At 45.6% G+C, this 19,666-nt stretch overlaps 1 protein-coding gene across 1 annotated transcript in view; it reads right to left on the bottom strand.

Moving 5' to 3' along the window:
* Nucleotides 1-363: 363 nt before the first annotated feature.
* SCD5 (stearoyl-CoA desaturase 5) overlaps nucleotides 364-19,666 on the bottom strand; it is an 83,873-nt gene continuing 64,570 nt past the window's right edge. Inside the window, exons 4-5 of the mRNA XM_014451988.2 lie at nucleotides 4,928-5,160; nucleotides 364-688 (exon numbers count right to left, since the gene is read on the bottom strand). Of these exons, the coding sequence (XP_014307474.2) occupies nucleotides 498-688; nucleotides 4,928-5,160 (424 nt within the window). The 3' untranslated portion in view covers nucleotides 364-497. The remainder of the gene's footprint in view (nucleotides 689-4,927; nucleotides 5,161-19,666) is intronic.

Raw genomic sequence — 19,666 nt, forward strand, 5'->3', positions numbered from 1 at the left:
GTTCAATTCTCGAAGTTAAACAACAAAAACAATAATTACAAAACAGAAACGTTCTTTAGTTACTACTTAGACCCCCTCCTTTGTCTGCCACCTTGCGTCTCTGTTCCTTCAGATAGTGTGTTTAAAAATAATGCTGGGGTAATTGGCAGAAAAGAAAATGCTCTCCTGAATCACACGGAAAGAATATTAAATTCCTTCATCCTGTCAGGGTTAACACTAGGTACTAGCACAAGACAATGTATGTTTGATATGTAGCTACAGCGATTAAATCACATGTCCAAGATCTAAGGTTAAATCATCGTTACACTGACTGATACATTTTTTTCATTGAAAGTTGTATCTTGACTTTGAGACAAATGAAAAATCTCCCAACCACATGGATTCCACTCCCTCCCACCCTCCGCCCCCTCCCATGAACCAATGAGCAAGAGAACTATAGAAACAGAAGGCATGAGCCACGGTGTCAGCGGCGGGCAGGTTGGACGGCAGCTCCGGGTTCAAGCACTGCCATCGCCAGTCCTGGCTTTCCGGGCCTCGATCATCGGCTTGGTTGCCCTTTTGCGGTCAGTGGCCAGCCCCAGCCAGCACATGATGTCAATGAACCAGGTGGTCGGGTTGAAATTTAAGCCAAATTCACTCGCAGAATAGTCAAAGGGAAAGGTGTGATGGTAATTGTGGAAGCCTTCGCCTGGGAGAGAAAGGAGCATTGAAATAAACCATTCACCACCTCTCTGCATGGCTATTTTAATCACTCATCTACTGAGGATCTACCATGTGCCAGGCACTGTGGCAGGCTCTTTAGAGAGCAAAAGACTTGGTTCCTGCCCTTAGGAAGCTTTACTTAGTTGGCTAGAACAACTCAATGTGAACAAAATAACAACAAAGTTATCAGCATAAAGTCACTAGATAGTTTCCTCTATGAATGGAGACACACTACCATGACTTCAGAGCTGTACTTCTTAAGCTAAGTGCTGAGAGGCTGGTAACAGACCATCATTTTGATATCCTATATAATAAAGAGTAATATGCAAATTGACCATCACTCCAACGAACAAGAGGGCCGCCCCCATGTGGTCAAAGATGGCCAGCAGGGGAGGGCAGTTGGGGGGAACCAGGCCTGCAGGGGAGGGCAGTTGGGGGTGATCAGGACTGCAGGGGAGGGCAGTTAGGCATTGATCAGGCTGGCAGGGGAGTGGTTAGGGGGTGATCAGGCTGGCAGGCAGGCAGGCAGGCAGACAGGCGAGCAGTTGGGAGCCAGCAGTCCTGGATTGTGAGAGGGATGTCTGACTGCCTGATCCAGTGGGATCAGGCCTAAACGGGCAGTCAGACATCCCTTGAGGGGTCCCAGATTGGAGAGGGTGCAGGCTGGACTGTGGGACACACAACCCCCCCCGCCCCCCGTGCACGAATTTCATGCACCGGGCCTCTAGTATGTTCATAAAAGGAAAACAGCCTCTGTGGACTAGGGTGATTAGAGTGAGACCTTGGGAGAGCCTGGGAGAAATAAATGAGAATTGTTCCAATAGGTAAGTAAATCAAGGGTTGGATCGTTAAATATATGAAATCTGTCTCTATAGTAGTCTATCCCTTCCAGTGAATAGCTTTTCCTCCTTTTTGTTAAAGTATTTTCAGTAGGGGTGGGAGATTCTTTCAGAGCTTCTTTCATTTGATTTTTTAAAAACAACTTTATTTAGATATAACTCACTATACAATTCACCTGTTTAAAGTATAAGATTTCATGGTTTTTAGAATGCTCAGACTTGTGCATCCATCACCATAATGAATTGTAATATTTTCATTGGCTAAACCCCAGAGCTGTCATCCCCCAACCATCCTTCACACCTCCCAGCCTTACTTTCTGTCTGTGTGATGGTTAATTCTAATTTTTTTAAATCTTCACCTGAGGACATTTTCCCCCCATTGATCTAGAGAGAATGGAAAGGAGGGAGAAGGGGGAGAGAGAGAGACAGAGAAACATCAACGTGAGAGAGACACATCGATTGGTTGCCTCCTACCAGGGCTGGGGAATCTGCAACTGAGGTATGAACCTTGACTGGGAATCGAACCTGCGACCCTTTGGTCTGAGGGCCAATGCTTTAACCACTGAGCAACCAGCCAAGGCTGTGATGGTTAATTCTATTTGTCAACCTGACGAGGCCAAGGGTTACCTATTAAACATTATTCTAGATGTGTCTATGAAAGTATATCTGGATGAGATTAACATTGGAATCAATGGACTCAGTAAAGTAGATCACTTTCCCCAGTGTGGGTGTGTTTCATCCAATCTATTAAGGACCTGACTAGAACAAATGGAAGGAGGAATTTGCCCTTTTTTTCCTGACTCTCTGGTTGAACTGGGGCATCTATCTCATCTTCTCCTGCCCTCGGGCTGGAATTTACACAATTGGCTCTCTTGGTTCTGAGCTCCTTGGATTTAATTACATCACTGGCTTCCCTGGGTCTCCAGCTTGCAGATGGCAGATCCTGGCTTCTCAGCCTCCATAATAGCATGAGCTAAATCATGATAAATCAATCGATCTTTCTATCTATATACAGAAACAATAGGATATATCTACTGTGTCTATATATAGGGAAATTTATTATGAGGAACATTACGCGCATGCACACACAGAAACAGAGTTTCTGTTTCTCTGGAGAACCCAGACTGATACAATTTCTATAGATTTGCCTATTTTGAACATTTCACATAAATGAAATCATATTATGTAGTCCTCTGAGACTGGTTTCTTTCACTTAGCATAATGTTTTCAAGGTGTGGCAGTTATCAGCATTTCATTTCTTTTTATATGGATATACCACTTATTGTGCCACTGTATTTATGCAGTTGTATTTTCCATTCATCAGTTGATGGACATTTGGATTATTTCCATTTTTTAGCAATTATGAATAATGTTGCTATTAGCATTCATATACAAGTTTTTGTGTGCACGTATGTTTTCATTCCTCTTAGGTATAAATCGAGGAATGGAGTTGCTAGGTTACATAGTCACTGTTTTTTACTATTTAAAGAACTGCACGATTCTTCCATTACTACTTAAGTGGCTATAGGTCATCATATAGTTCTTCTGTTGACCACATTTGAAGGATTCTGCTCTACAATGAGTCCAGCAGATGGATTGATCTGTAGTCTGCAACTTTCTTCATGTGGTCTTCTCTGCTCTGCCCCTCCACCTTTGTCATTTTTAGTTTTTTTCCTGGTCTAGAGTATGGTATAGAGAAGTTTAGCACCTCCCCCCGGCCCCGTATTTTCAGAAATAGTCAGTGGTCTGTACAGCTGGGTGTAACAAGAGCCTTCCAAGGACTGGAAGCCCAGTGTGGATCTGGGTAAACATAAAACCAATACCCAGCTCTTCATAGCGTGTGCCGTGGCCACATTCCTTGGGTTTCTTGGACCTCCTTCTCTATGTAAAATGGTAACAGTCTCTCTTGTCCCCACCCATGTCCACTCTCAGGGTCAACGCTGGACATGGCTCCCCTCATCAGAGTCCTTCTAGAAGACGGAGGGTGACAGGAGGAGAAAGCAATAGGAGGGACAGGAAACTCTTCCTCCAGTTTCCCAGGGCACCTTTCTCTCTGCTTATCTGTCATCCCATGGCTAAATCTGGTGTCATTCCACCTTAGATATGATCTTGTCAACAAAAGATCCCCGGGGTCTTAAATGGAAAACCCTAGCAAGTGGCGGTGGATGCGGAGATCAATCCCTATTCAACAGCAGGGACTTCTCCTCCTGGGTTTGAGCTCTGTGCTCAAGGCTCAGCTCACCAAGAAGCCCGACTGCTTCTACAGAGCTAGAGCTACACTTATTAGCCCCTTGCTGTGTGCCATTCACGGTGCTAAGCACTCTAATGAGAATGAACTCCTGTAATCCTCACACCTCCGAGCGATGATCATCCCCATTTTAAAATGAGGATGTAGCCGAAACCGGTTTGGCTCAGTGGATGGAGCGTCGGCCTGCGGACTGGAAGGTCCCAGGTTCGATTCCGGTCAAGGGCATGTACCTGGGTTGCGGGCACATCTCCAGTGGGAGATGTGCAGGAGGCAGCTGGTCGATGTTTCTCTCTCATCGATGTTTCTAACTCTCTATCTCTCTCCCTTCCTCTCTGTAAAAAATCAATAAAATATATTTAAAAAATAAAATAAAATAAAATAAAATGAGGATGTAAATGCACAGAAGGGACAAGTCAGTTGCCCAAGACCATATGGTTAGTAATAAAAACATCACTAGAGGCTTATTTTGTGCTAAGTACTGCTGCAAACGCTATGTATTAATTTATCTAACCCCCAACAACCCCAGGAGGAGGTAAGTGCTACCATTATTCCCGCTTTACAGAGGAGAACATGAGGTGTGGAGGAACCAGATAACTTGCCCAGACAGTGTGTGAAGGACCCAGGGCTCTACCAAACGTGTTGGACTCCCGAAGCCTCACTCTTAACCGTTTTGTGGTGCCCAGAGATGCCACAGTCTCATTTCTTCCCATCTCCTTATTTGAAGCCTGTTTTTTTTTTATGATCAGCCAAATGGACAGCTGAGCTAGAGTGGTCCAGGCAGTTGGAGAGAGAAGTCAACTGCTACCCTCCCGTAAGTACATTTCCACAGCAAAACAAATCCCTACTAATTACTGATCACTGCTATGTGCCAGGTACTGTACCAAGCAATTTACATAAAAAAGTATCTTACTTAATCCTTGTGACATCCCTATCAAGAAGGCATTGCTATTCCCATTTCACAGGTCAGAAGACCGTAAATCAGAGATTAAGTAACTTGTCCATGAGCCAGGATTCTAACATCAAGGCCCAAGTTCATTCCATTCCATTCCACTGCCTCTCTTTACAGATTCCGCAAAACCAGGAGAAGCCAAGAAAATCGAGCTGCCTTTCTTCCCATTGGCTCTCACACCCTACTCACCAATGGCGCCCAGTGTGACCAGCGGGTTCTGCCGCGGGCTGATGTGCTTGTCGTAGGGCCGGTTTCCATACATGTGGGCGGCACTGTTGACCAGCCAGGTGACATTGAGTGAGATGGCATAGCGAAGGATGGAGGCCAGGAAGTAGGAATTCCACAGACTCTCTCCCCAGATGTACCAGGGCACCAGTGTGGGGACCACAAAGCACATGAGCACCACGGAGATCTTGTAGTACCTGGAAGGCAGGGCATTATGCTATCAGTGGGCACCTGCCGATGGCAGTGGGAAAGGCTGAGCAAGCTACCGGACAAGTCAGGAATTGTGCTGGTCAGCAGCTTCCATTCTTTCTGTATACAGAATACCCTGCTGTGTGTCACTGTGCAGGGACCACAAACCCATATACCTGCAAGGTCTATGTGAGTAACACAGATTTGAGAATTAGGACAGGTAGGATGCTACAGGGAGTGGTAGGGCCTATAGCATATTTCAAGGGAATTTCAATATAAAATGATAAACATTGTGCTGGCAAAACCCATTTGTCTTAGGGCTATATTTGTCCTATAAGCCACCAGTTTGACAGCTCCTAGCTATTTCTTTCATCAACAATTAGGTTTTCTGGAATAATTTCAAGAAGTATTCAGTATATCTGGAATAATTCTCAGACACATGATTCTGTGCTAACTTAGCTTGGTAAAAACAGAAACAACCCTCTCCCCAGAATGTTCTCTGTCCATTAAACTTCACATTCCAAACCAGCATAAAAAATAAACACTAAATAGGAACAGGCATGGGCACATAAAAAGTAATCATTAAAAAGAAACCATCAATAGTCTGATTTCTGAACCTGTGTATCCAGCAAACAGTTACTGAGCACCTACTGTATGCGAGGCCCAAGTGCTGGTGAAATAAAGACAAATTCAGCACAATCCCGGTCCAGGCTCCCGTCAAGTGGAACCACTGTGCATCGTGCTCTGGCCACGTAGGACCAGCTCTATGTGGGGACAGGAGAGGGTCTGTGACAGGGAAGTGTCCAGAGCCACCTGTTCACAGCTGTTTCCTCCCTGGCCTCCCATTGGCTAATCAAGCTTCCAAGCCTCTGTTAAGATGCACATGAATTAACTGAGAGGTGTGAGGGCATGAGATTCGGCAGGTGGGAGGCTTTGATTTGCATCAAGATCTGATTCTGGATATTGAACAGGCCTCTTTTTATTCTTTCATGCTCCTCTTGTGCAATTAGTTGGTTCCCATAACACAGGACACGAGGCAGGGATTGTGTAGGAGGAGATATTATGGGTACCGAGCTCATACATAGGAGTGGGCAACTGGGAAGAATGAGACAGGGAAGGAGGGCAAGCCAAGCCTGAGGTGCCCGCTGCTCTGGGCAATGAAGGTGGACCTTGAGGGGGCAAAAAAGAAGGGACTATAGGGATGCCACACGGGGGTATTAGCTCCATCACACTTCCACGTTTGCTTGGGTCAGAATGTCTGAATGTGTTCCGCAGGCCCCTCAGGTGGAGGTGGCAGGAAGTAAGAAATAAGCAGTACAGAGAAGCAGCCAGGAGCTGCAAGATTGCGGGAACACATGGTGAACCGCTGTCAACTGTGGATTCACGCATTCCCCAAGCAGGCTCTTTTTTCTTTCTCTTCTAGCACTCTCTTTCCAAGTGTCTTGAGCAGATGCGTGTGCCATCATCTGCATTAGGGAATGAATGATGGGTATGTGATGCGCTGCTATAACTAGGCAGTAGAGTATAAAGAGATCCTAAGATCTGCTCTCCTGCAAGAAGGACTAGCACACAGCGGATCACTGCAGCCTCGTCAGGGTGCCGGCTCTCAGTGGTCCCCAGAAGGGACAGCTGCACTCCACAGAGGCTAAGTCTCACACCTATTGAATTTTTCATTCAAGGCTAACTTTATTAGCTAGTAGTAAGTTAGAAGCTCTTTCCCCAAGACCAGAAAGAAAAGGAGAGCTTTTTGTAAGGTGCCTGGTTTGAGGTTTTCTTTCCTCCTCGGAGTCTGTTCATTAAAAAAGGAGCTATTGGCTACAATTTATCACAGTAGATGCATGTGGAGAATAAATAGGAACAAAAAATATGCAGATTCTCATTCATATAATTTTTTCCCACCCCACTTTTTAAAATAAAATTTTAAGCCACTCCAAAAGAAAAGCAGGAGGGGGAGGAGGAGGAGGAGGACGCAAAGGAGAAGAAGAGGAGGAGGAGAAGAAGAATAAGAACAGCTGAGCAAGGTGCTATTGGATTGTACCTGTGCCAGCAGGTGGCTTTAGCGAGGACTGGAGTGAAAAAGTGGGCTGGAAGAGTCCAAGGCGGGGTACAAGAGATGCCTAACCCAGTTACTAATCATATCTCATGGAGTTCTTATGAGGATCAAATACTAATAACTAACATACACTATGGGCTTACTGTGTATCATGACTATTCTGAGACCTTACGAGTACTGACTCATTTCATTCTAACAAAAACCCTAGGAGGAATGGACCACTACTATGCCATTTACAGATGGGAAGTGGAGCAGTAGAAAGGTTATGTAGCCCAAGGTCACAAGACTAATAAGTAGTAGGACCAAGATTCAAATCCGGACAGACTCACTTTGGAGATCATCGTGCTATACTGCTTTGGAAACGAAATCATATATGCAAGCATGTTTTGTAGATTGCTAGCTTCACGTAAGTATCGGCTCCCATAACTTTATTGTACATATTAACTCATCAGCACCTGCTTTCTAGTCATTGGGCTAGAAAGAGGTTTTCTGGGAGGTCAGATAAGTGGCTGTGGTTGAGGAGGCAAAGACAACAAACAACAAAGGGCTGGGGCCCTGGAGTGGGCTCCCCACAGTCACAGGCAGAGGCTTTTGGGGAGTGCTCTCCAGAGACACCCGTGGGGAAGGGTTGGAAGGCATGACTGGGGACGCTCACCCACAGTGAGTTTCTCCAGGTCCAGTGGGGGCTCTGGGCTGGATGACCCTGTAGAGTTGTTTCAAACTGGAAGTTGTCCTGTATCCTGCAGCCACTGGTCTCAGGGCGCTCCTGAGAGGGGCAAGGGCCATTCCCAGAACTCCATGTGGGCCAGGGCCATTCCCAGAATTCCATGTGGGCAAGGGCCATTCCCAGAATTCCATGTGGGCAAGGGCCATTCCCAGAAAGGACAGCAGCTGGAGGGTGAGGGCATCAGCTAAGAAGGGATCTGGGTGAAGCGTGCAGGCACCTGTCAGGGGCCTGGGGCTGGTGGTGAGCATGTGCACAAGCAGGTGCTCTGAAGGGAACATGGAAGACATGCCCAGAACCCAAGACTGCCGCTGCGGCAGCTCCTTGTCTGCACCTCTGAGGAGGAGAGCAAGCGGCTGGACGTTGCCAACAGAAGGCATTTTGCAGCCTAAGTGGCTCTGTCCCTTCCTCTACTCTCTGGGTTACCACCAGGACCTTTGAAAAGAGCCTCTCCCAGTCCTGTTTCGAGCCATTGTCTCAGCCCCTCGTTTTGTTCTTGAAAAGAAAACGTATTGAGGACTGGCTCTGTGCTGGGCACCAGCCTAAGTGTGTCAGGCCCCCTGGGCTTCGGGAGGTGCCAGGCCCTCGCTCTGCCTGGCCCTATGGAATCCCCCTCCACTCCTGCCCTGGCCCTGCCTCCTCCCTCTGAACTGTTTAGGAAAGCCACCTGCTGCCTGGGCTCTGCTTCCAGAAACTCCGCTCCCCCAGGGGGCTGGTCCCGGTGCAGGGACAGCGCCAGCCGTGTGGCTTCCCAAGCCGGGGGAGGAAAAGGCCTGGGTTTCACCTCCTGGCACAGCCACCGTCCACCAAATTTCCTCTTCCTCAAAAAAAGACGCTCTTTAAAAATCACTTCCCTCATTCTAACAAAGCTTTGGCGGATCTAATTATAGGGTTGTTCTCTGATTGCTCTTCCTGTATTCTGCTAGGGTTCCTCTTTATGTGTTCACTGTAACGGATGGAACAGGAAGGAATGTTTAGGCGAGTCTGGGTGGGATTGCCAGTGACAGCTGTAAAAATCCTCCCCAAGTATTTCAAACACATGCAGCCTATCTTCCTTCCTGCTGCCTGCCGTTCCCCTCGAGCAGCTGCTCTGCACGTCATGCAGTCACTGGCCTTCCTGCCCCCAAACAAGTGCTGAGATGGCTTCCTACCGTCCTTGCTTAAAAACACTCAGATCTGAACGCCCTCGTCAAGGCTCCACAGGGCAGTGCCACAAAGCCTCCCGCACCGAACCCTTCCTCATGTAAAAGATTTTTCCTCAACTGGTGGGCGGGAGGGAGGCTGGAGAGGGGCCAGTGATATTGCTCTGTCCTTTTGCTAAATGGTACTTTCATGTCGTAAAGCATCAGAGAATACAGGGTGGGGCAAAAGTAGGTTTACAGTTAAGGAAAAAATAATACAATAATTAATAAATAATAATACAAGAATTAACTCTGTGTTTCGTATACACACAACGGTAAGCCTACTTTTGCCCCACCCTGTAGTAACTACCCAACTCCGCCACTTCCTGGCTGTGTGATGTTGAGTAAATTCTGTAATCTCACTGAGCAAATTCTGTAATCTCAACTGGGCAAACATTTAAAAATGACTGAGGATGGGAACTCACTGCAGACCAACTGAATCCAACTGAATCAGGATGTCTGGTCTGGGCACTGACATTTTTAATGCTTCTCCATTGCCAACATTAATGGTAGCCTCCCTATAATCCACCCACATCCTTTCTTTCTTGCTGGAATGCACTGACTTTGTTCAGATATGCATCTGTCCTCCTTGTAACATGTCCTTCAGGGAAATGGACACTACACAGGGCATGAGTCCTGACTGATTTGAGACAATCATGGTGATCTCATTCACTTAACCAATAATTAATTCAGGAATTGGTCATGGTGGCCATAAAGCTATGAGAGAAAGGATGGCTATAATTTTGCCAAGGGGAAATAAACATTGGTGAAGATGTAGAGAAATTGGAACCCCGTGCATGGCTGGTGGGAATGTAAAATGGCGCAGCTGCGGCTGAAAACAGTGTGGCACTTTCTCGAAAGGTGACACCAAATTACCACATGATCCAGCAATCCCACCTCTGGGTATTCAAAAGAATGAAAAGCAGAGACTTGAACAGATATTTGTACACCACACCAATGTTCACAGAAACATCTCTCTATATAAAAACCCAAGCGACCATCCGACCAGTAGCTATGATGTGCAATGACCACCAGGGGGTAGACGCTCAACGCAGGAGCTGCCAAGCTGCAGTGACTTCACCGGAGAACTGCCCTCTCGCAATCCGGGACCCCTCGGGGGATGTTGGAGAGCCAGTTTTGGCCTAATCCCCGCAGGCCAGGCCGAGGGACCCCACCCTCTAGTTATTCATAATAGCCAAAAGGCAAAACAACCCAAGTGTCCATCAATAGATGAATAGATAAACAAAATGACGTATATACATCCAATGGAATATTATCCAGCCATAAAAAAGAATGAAGTTTTGACATATGCCACAACATAGGTTGACCGGGGAAACATGCTTAGTGAAATAAACAAGACACAGAAGGACAAGTATTGTTAGGATTCCACTTACATGAGGTACCTATAGTAGGCCAATTCACAGAGACAGAAAATAGAATACAGGTTATTAGGAGCTAGAGGGAAAGGGAGATGATTGTTTAATGGATACAGAGGTTTTGTTGGGAATGATGACAAAGTTTTGGGTATAGAGTGGTGATGGTTATAAAATACTGTGAATGTACTTAATGCCACAGACTTGTATATTTGTGAATGGTTAAAATTATAAATATTATGTTGTATATATGCCACCACACTAAAAAGAGAAAGATGAGGGAATAGTTTCCTCAACACTAGAAAGAGCACAGGGTGGAGGTGGCGTCTCCTTTTTCACAGTGACGCCCAGACCTGCCACAGCCCTCTGGTAACCGTGACGAAAAGAAAGCCAAGATACAAAGCCCACCCCTTGGGTTACCAGAGCATCAAGATGGAAAGGTCCTTGAATATGCCGTGGAGGTGCTGACCTAACCAATTCTAGATCTGCTTTGTCCCTGATGTCTTACTTTGAGACAAGCCAGTTGAGTCAAGGTCTTCTGTGGACAAGTTGAAAGTGTCCTAGTATAATGTAGTGGACGCTATGATGTGCCCTGCAGACCGCTCAGTATTGGAGGAGTTGCCTCTGCTAGAGGTCACGCCCTAGTCCATTGTCTAGACTTAGTCCTATTGTCCCAACTCCCCATGACTCTAAACAGTCATCAGTGTCCGCTGTAGGGTTGGATGGGGCCTCCAATGAGCCTGATCACAGCCCAGCTTCTTCCCTTGCCCAATCCTGTTTCTGTTCTTCCAGGTCGTTTCTACATGGTAATATCCATCTCAGAGCCAGCTTCTGGGGTAACCTGACCTGGGACGTGGATGTACAGCTCGGCCAGCCAAGTCCAGCAAAAAGCCAGACTCTCCAGCGTCTAGCAGAGACTTTCTCACTACAGGCACTCCTAAATAGTTGCAGAATGATTAAATGAATGATACTTGGGTTAAAAAAAAAGATTAAGGATTCTCAGCTTCTCAGGAAAATAAAAACACTGCAGTGACTTCAGTAGAGCAAAGAATATAAAGAAAAAAATGCCAAGATTTAAACAAAACACAAACCATACAGTAGTGCACAGCCTACTTTTTGGCTCTTTCTTAGATGCTATCTCTTGGATTGATGCCAATGCAGGATTACGATGCGAAGCCAACAACTTTACTAAAGATTTTCTTGCTCATCCGGAAGCCCTGTGAGGCTTCCCATCTCTAGTTTCAAAGACTGATTTCTGAACATAATCTAGGTAATTCTCAGATGCCAAATACAGTTAAAATTTTGGCAATATTTAAGATTAATAGCCACTCTAACAGGTTTAGTCTTGGTTTGGAATGTGAGTGGCTTCCTCTCTGTCTCTCTGGGAACATGCACTCTCTGGGTACGGAGAAGACTCCTCAAATCATTCAGGGACACACAAAACAGGGTAAGGACTAGAGAAAAGAGGGTACGAATCCCAGAACGACCAAGGAGGAATAGCTCTCCTGCACAGCTGTGAAACCAGAGACCCACATTGAGCCAAAAACACAAAAGCCAAAGCATTCAAGCTCACTCTATAGGTAACTTGAAAGCAGCTTTCTGTAGCTTCCGGGTGACAGCTTGTGTGAACAGGTCCGCCCCCAGTGGGAACCTGTCCACACCCACCACCTCTTCATACAAACATTACAACACCCTACCAAAGCGTTTTTCAGCATTTAGCTTAAGACTGAGTCCATGTTCATACAGTCAAATGCCATCACATACCACACTGCCCCAATCCAAGCAGCTTTGGCCATAGGACACAATTATAGATATGGGCTCAAACCTTTCAACTTCAATGATTTGAGGAATATACTCATTTCTATAAACCGGGTCATGACCAAGAGAACTGAAACATTAAAAATAGCCTGGAGACCAAATATTTGTTCTATGGAAAAGAAAGGATTTGGGATTTCATAAATATTTTTTAAAAGGGCTGAGTGTGATATGCATCCTAAAACTCTAGTTTCTTCCTCAGATGAAAAAGGAATTGCTGTTCGCTGTCTGTAAGCATTTCCTGTTGCTTGACTAACCCTAAGCACAGCAGTCCAGAGCCGGTACTGTGTGTGTTGAGAGTGAAATCTATCAGAGCATGAAGGAAGGGGAAATGACCTGCTGCTTTCCAAGGGGGACCAGCCTGAGGAAATGTGAAGAGAAGCAAACACCACCATGGGAGAGAGAAATTACAGCCGCACAAATGTATCACAATAATGAGTGTGAGCTGTCACCGGCATCTTGATTAAACATGTTTGTTTTTGTGCTATCATTTAAAGTCTAGCCAGAAATTAATTTTCCCTACAATTCCTTCCTTCCACCCATCTTGGAGGGGACCAGGCAAAATCATCTGGGTGCTTACTATAAACATTTATTTGGAGGACAGATGATAACATCCGGGCAACTTGTTAATACAGGGAACATTCTTTCCCCATTCCTCTGTCCCCTCTGGTACTGCCCCCAAGGAGGTGGAGTATGTGATTTATTCGGACGCAGAGATGAAGATAGTCCATTGAGGGGGTAGCTCTTTTGAATTTTCTGAAAATCTTCCAAACTCTTTGAATGGTTTAAGTTGAAACAGGCTTTGCTGCTGTGCTCTTGGTTAACCTCTCTGGTGCTGTGGTGTCTTTAAGTGAAAGCATTCATGATTGCTGCCTTTGAAGTAGTCTCTGAAACTCTTAATTACTCCAGATTGGTCTTGGACCCTCGATTAGTCTTGACATGACTTCCCCTGTGCTACTTTATAATAAGCATTCCCATAGAAGAAAATCTTTTAATTGGACCATCCAGATGCAGATCCTCAGCTTCTGGATGTTTCTCCTCCCCCACAGAGGAAGGAGACAGCAAACGGCTGCTCCACTCCATGAAAGCACCTCCTTAGGAAGCTTGCAATGCAGTGGGAAAAAGACATATTTTAATTTTCTCTCCAACTTCAACTTTATTTGCTTTCAAGGTCTGCATGCGCAGATTAGTGGCATCCATCCACTTGCATTTAATTTGTCTTCATACAAACATCTTGCATTGATTCACTAAGCAGCAATTCAAGGATAAACACAGTCATTTCAGAATTTCAACACAAAGAGCATTATTTCTACCTCATTAACAATGAAGTGCTTATAGAAAATACCTAGGCATGCTGATGACTAAGCCCGGATAAGAAAGGTTAAAAGGTCTTTTTACTCTTTCAAAGCTTTGATTCCATCAGAGTAAGTGGATGGCAAGTTCTTTGAGGCGGGATTTATCTTGATCCAACTTACAGTTCCTTGAACACAAACTGCTGGTTAGCACAGTAAGCAGCTGAATTGTTGGCATGCACTAGAACAGCGGTTCTCAATCTGTGGGTCGCAACCCCTTTGGGGGTCGGATGACCCTTTCACAGGGGTCGCCTAAGACCATTGGAAAACACATATATAATTACATATTGTTTTTGTGATTAATCACTATGCTTTAATTATGTTCAATTTGTAACAATGAAATTGGGGGTCACCACAACATGAGGAACTGTATTAAGGGGTCGAGGCATTAGGAAGGTTGAGAACCACTGCACTAGAAGGAATTGAGGGTGAGGATCCATCCGTCTTTGGCAAAACAATTTAGGTCAGTTAACCCTCGTAACTGATGCTTAGAGCCTCTCAACAGAAATTAAAGTTGATTAGACTGATGTCATCCTAGGTCTCCCACTAGGATTGTCTATCTTTGTCTATCTCTGTCCTTCCTCCTTCTACACCCCTCCCCACTCTGACACCCCTCTCTTCCTCCCTGATTCAGTTATTAACTGCTCTGAACAATAACAATCAAAATCATTTATAAAATAATTTTGAAAACAAAGTTGCTGCATTTCCAATTTCTTTCACTCTTAAAACTGCTTTCCACTGTCATCCTTGCTATCCAAAATAAACTAACATTGCAGGAGAAAACAACATTTTTAAAAATCTGAGACCCATGAAATTGCATGCAAACTCTTTTGTGTATTCCCATTTTTCTGGAGTTCAAAGTCCATAGCTTTCATTAAATTCTCAAAGAGCTATTCAATTCCCAAAAGAATGAAAGCCCAATACATTTGGAAGGTAACTTTTTCTTTGGTGTTATTATTAACTTTGATTTTCTCTGTTTACTTTAGGATCTGGCCTAAGATTTAAGTCAAAAAAATGAATTCAATTTAAAGAGTGGGTCATTTTAAAACTAAGATCGGCCACCCTACTCTTTTGGCAGTAAAGTTTTTAAAGGAATTACAGTGACACTAGATAGGCATGTGTGTGGACATGTGTGCCCGACTCACGCACACCCCTGGTCATTCTCACTTACATATATGTGCATCTTGTGCTGAAAGGACATTCACCAACTGACAGAGTACAAAAACCTGCACCCCATGCAAGAGAGCAGGTTTAATTCCCAAACTCTTATCAATGAGAGGCTACTCACCAGCAGCCAGTCTCTGTGCACGAAAGGAGCCAATGGGGTCATTTAAAGCACCTTCTTGATCAATATCAACTGCTCTAGCTGAACTGATTAGGTAGGTGGAAAATTTTTCTTGCTGAGGGAAAAAACGAACAGGTTGATATCACAGGGTTTCTTCTTGCATGTGAAAGGCATGACCCTTGTGTACAACACATGCTTTCAAGTGCAGGGGTTCAAGCTGCACCCCCTCCAAAGGTCCCCAGACCTCCAAAACTCATCTCAAAATTGATTTCCCCCAGAGAGCCTACCCTGATCAATCTCCTCTTGGCTGTGGTTCCTGCATTATTCAACATCCCTTCAGTGCAAGTGTGCTGCAGACAAGCATTTTAGAGAGCCGAGCTTTACTGCCGGCGAGGGTATACATGTTTGATGACTCCAACTGAAAAAAAAATTGTATGTGGAAATCATTGCTCATATTTCTGTCTTCTTAATTAGAGTTCATGGAACAAAACTTGATGGTGATGGGTTCATAGCCTGGGTTTCTCGGAAGGCAGGGCTTCAGGAAAAGGCTTCTATGCCACCATTTTATAAAGGCAGCTCCATCCGGGGAAACGATATGGGAGGCAGGACTGTGTGAGGGCCAACAGGAGAGTGTGTTACTGAGCTCGCCACTCAACCTAGTGGCACCATCTTCCAGGAGGCACATGAACAATTACGCTTCAGAACATTTCCTCCAGGAGGAGGATGGGAGATGCAGCTACCGGCTCTCCCCTTCATTGTCTCCCCCCAAACTCTGGGTTGTGCACATGGGTGCTGAGAGGTGTCACGGGCTCCAGTGTTATTAGAGATGCCCCAAGGCTGGAGGCACACACAGTGCAGGTCACCGGTTCGATTCCTGGCCAGGGCACATGCCCTGGTTATAGACTCGATCCCCACTTGGGGGCGTGCGGGAGACAGCCAATCGATGTTTCTCTCATTGATGTTTCTCTCTATCTCCCTTCCTCTCTCTCTAAAAATCAATAAAAAATTTTTAAAAAAGAATAAACCTACCCACAGCCAGCTGGAGTGCAGAGAGAGATGCGCAGAACGAGTGGCCAAAGCCCCAGGACAAAGGAGGCCCGGACAGTCCGCAGTAGTGCCCAGCGGGTGCCTGAAACAATGAGCGTGAGTTTGGAAACATCAGCGGGCACTCTTGTGTTTTGCTCACAGTGTCTGTCGAGGTGGGAAGAGCTCTTAGTCCTGACCGAATTCCAATATTTAGTTTTTTTAAATTGAGGTAAAATTGGTCTATAGCATTATGTAAGTTTCAGGTGCACATTGTTATCATTCGATACTGGTGTACACTGCAAAATGCTCCCCTCATATTTACTTATTAAATCTTACTGACTCCTCCCTTCTTTTCAGGTGTGCTGATAAGCTGTCACTTCTTTTTATATATATATTGATTTCAGAGAGGAAGGGAGAGGGAGAGAGAGATAGATACATCAATGATGAGAGAGAATCACTGATTGGCTGCCTCCTGCACGTCCCCCACTGGGGATCGAGCCCACAACCCCGGCATATGCCCTTGACCGGAATCAAACCCGGGACCCTTTGGTCCGCAGGCCGATGCTCTATCCACTGAGCCAAACCAGCCAGGGCAAGCTGTCACTTCTATTTGTCAGTGTTCCCACCTGCAGTAGCTTCTCTGTCCCCTTCTACCTTGTTTCTCTTAATCTACGAGGGGACTGAAAAGCAGACAGCTTGTTTAATTTGTGTGCAAACGAAGAACACACAGGCTCTGGGTGAGAGCTGAGGGGGTGGGGAGTCTCCTGTGTCCACATTAAAAATGCAAAATTATTAGGATTATGACATTTATCCCCAAGCCTCCTTCTGTGGAGGCAGAGGGTGGAGCATGCATTTTGGAGTTTGGAGGGTTCCGTGAAGTAATGTGACTCTGACACTACTGTGATGATTCTCTTTGTTTACAGGTTCTTGGAGTCACTCCAGTGAAGAGAAATTACTGGGGAATAGCTGGGTTTCAGATGGGTGAGGTAATATTTAATTCTCACTACACTGTGTGTATTTGAACTTAATGATATTGTTATACTGCCAGAAATTTACTCGGAGATACTTCAGCATAAACCGTGTGATGTAGGTGTGTGTGTGTGTGTGTGTGTGTGTGTGTGTGTGTGTGTGTGTGTTAGTTTTATTCTTCACCCCAGGGGCAGTTCAGTAACATCTGGAGTACCCTCGTCAGGAATCCACACTTCAGGCTCGCTTAGTTAGCATTTAACAAATTCTAATAGTTCATAAACCAGAGGTCTCTTACAGGCTTCGACTATTTTTAACTCTAATCAGCACTAAGAGTTTGAACTTAGGGTAAGGGGAGTGAATTTTCACTGGTAAAATAAGTGGTTGAATGTGTGGGTTGGCTAGAAATCCTATACGGGCACCTCTCCGCAGCATGTATGGCTCAGCATGACACCACCGCAGGCTTTGCCCCATCCCGTGCCCACCCCAGGACAGAACTCTGCTGCCGGATCCTGCCGAGAGCGGCTGCTCCTGCAGTGCGCCTTCCAGGCAAGGGGCTGGCTGGGGCGTCCACAGAGACCGGAGGCAGGGCTTCATCGAGTTTTGGGTGGATTTCATAACTGCTTTTGTCCACAATTGCAAGTTGTGGTAGAACTGTGGTCCGGTGCAGGATTCTGTTTTATGGAAGACCCATCACCTTCCTCCGCCTCTCACACTGGGACTGGCCACGTCCGGTCGCAGCAGACACGAACCAATGGGTCTCTTGTCGCACCATGTCTGTTTCTGCAATCCTCTCACCACACTTTTGAGGGTCAGAGGCCCCACGACGACTGAAGAAGATGGCTGTTGATGTGATGAGACTGCAGGAATGGGCAGTGGGCTCATGGGACTTCCCCCACTCACCCCAAGAGGTGGGACTCCAGGCTGCTGAAACACACTTTGCGGGAGGGGACCTGCACCAGCGCCGATGGTGTCTGTGTGCTGCCTACTTCAGCAACTGCGGGTTAGAGCTCCATCCACAATGATCACCCCTAACGCTGGTTCTCAGGTATAGGCTGTCTCGTGTTCTCTGTAAGCTCTCTATAGCAAACACACTCGTCCTCGGTTCCAAAAGCAGTTTGCAAGGTGCTAGGTTTCACTAGTCTCAATCAACAGAAAGATGAGTGGGACATAGCCACAGCCCTCAAGGAGCTTGTGGTCTGATGAGAAAGACATGCGAGTGGATCATTTTAACATAACATGGTAAGCATGAAAACGGGATATGTCCATGATGCTATAGACCTGCTGAGGAGAGGCACTTAGCTCCCCCCAGGGCAATGGACCTTACACGCTTTGGTCGCAGGATACTTTTACATTTTTAAATATTTTAAAATATTATTGAGAACTCCACAGAGTTTTTGTTTATAAAAATTATATCCATCAATATTTACTGTAAAGGAAATTAAAACTGAGAAATGTTTTATTAACTCATTAAATATTAAATGTTAATGCCTGTTAATAATATAATATTACATATAAGGTATATTACATAGAAATGTATTTGTTAATTATAAAATAAATGTTAAGTTGATTGATTCGTTAAAGTTACTGAATCTATTGCATGTTAACATAAATAACATTTTTGTATGAAAATAACTAAATTTTCCAAAACAAAACAAAAGCTTTGTATGAAGAATGGCATCATTTTACATAATTGCAAATCTCTGTCTGGCTTAATGGAGGCAGCTGGATTGGCACATCTGCTCCGGCAGCCAGTCTGTTGCAATCTCTCTTGTTTTGGTTGGAGACTATGAAGAAAATCTGCCTCACACAGACATGCAGATGGAAAAGGGAGGACCTCACAGACCCTCTAAAAGGGAAAGCTTATATGCTATTTATACTACATATTAGAGGCCCGATGCACAAAAATTTGTGCACTGGAGGGGGGGGGTCCCTCAGCCCAGCTTGCCCCCTATCACATACTGGGAGCCCTCAGGGGATGTCCTACTCCCTGCTCCCTGCTCCCCTTGGGGAGCGGGCCTAAGCCACAGTCTGGCCTCCCTTTGTGGGAGGCGACCGGGCTGATCAGGGGAAGGCACCAGCCCCATCACCCCGCTGTTGCAGCCACTGCCAGTCACTGCAGCTACCAAGGTGTTTTCATCAACATGGACTCCAGTCCCTTCACCATGAAAAAATGGCAACTTTCTTTAGGCATTTTCAAGAAGTGTCTTTCATAGGATATGACATTTCTTTCTTTCTTTCTTTTTTTATCCTCACCTGAGGATATGTTTCCATTGATTTTTAGAGAATGTGGAAGAGAAAGGGAGAGACAGAGAGAAACATCAAAATGAGAGGAACACTTTGATTGGTTGCCTCCTGCATGAGCCCTGACCTGGGCCCAGGTCAGGGAGGAGCCTGCAACCTAGGTACATGCTCTTAGTCAGAATTGAACCCAGACCCAGCAGTGGGCAGGCCGAGGCATTATCCACTGAGCAAAACCAGCTAGGACAGGATATGACATTTCTTAACCCTCCAGCAGCGGACCTTCCTTTTTTTCCTCCAGGAGTGTGGTGAAAAACCCTAGATCACCTTTTTGGATTCTTATTACCCAAGTTACTAAGAATATTACCAGTGCATACAGGGAGCTAAGCCAATGAGCAGTCAGAAAAGGTGTTTCCTCTGTAGTTCACACCAATTGCCGGCTTGGCACTGCCCAGGCCTACGCTCTGCGAGTCATAGCCCTGGGCAGGGACTCAGCTC

The sequence above is a fragment of the Myotis lucifugus genome, unplaced genomic scaffold (assembly GCF_000147115.1).
Source record: "Myotis lucifugus unplaced genomic scaffold, Myoluc2.0 scaffold_12, whole genome shotgun sequence".
NCBI classification, from domain to species: domain Eukaryota; kingdom Metazoa; phylum Chordata; class Mammalia; order Chiroptera; family Vespertilionidae; genus Myotis; species Myotis lucifugus.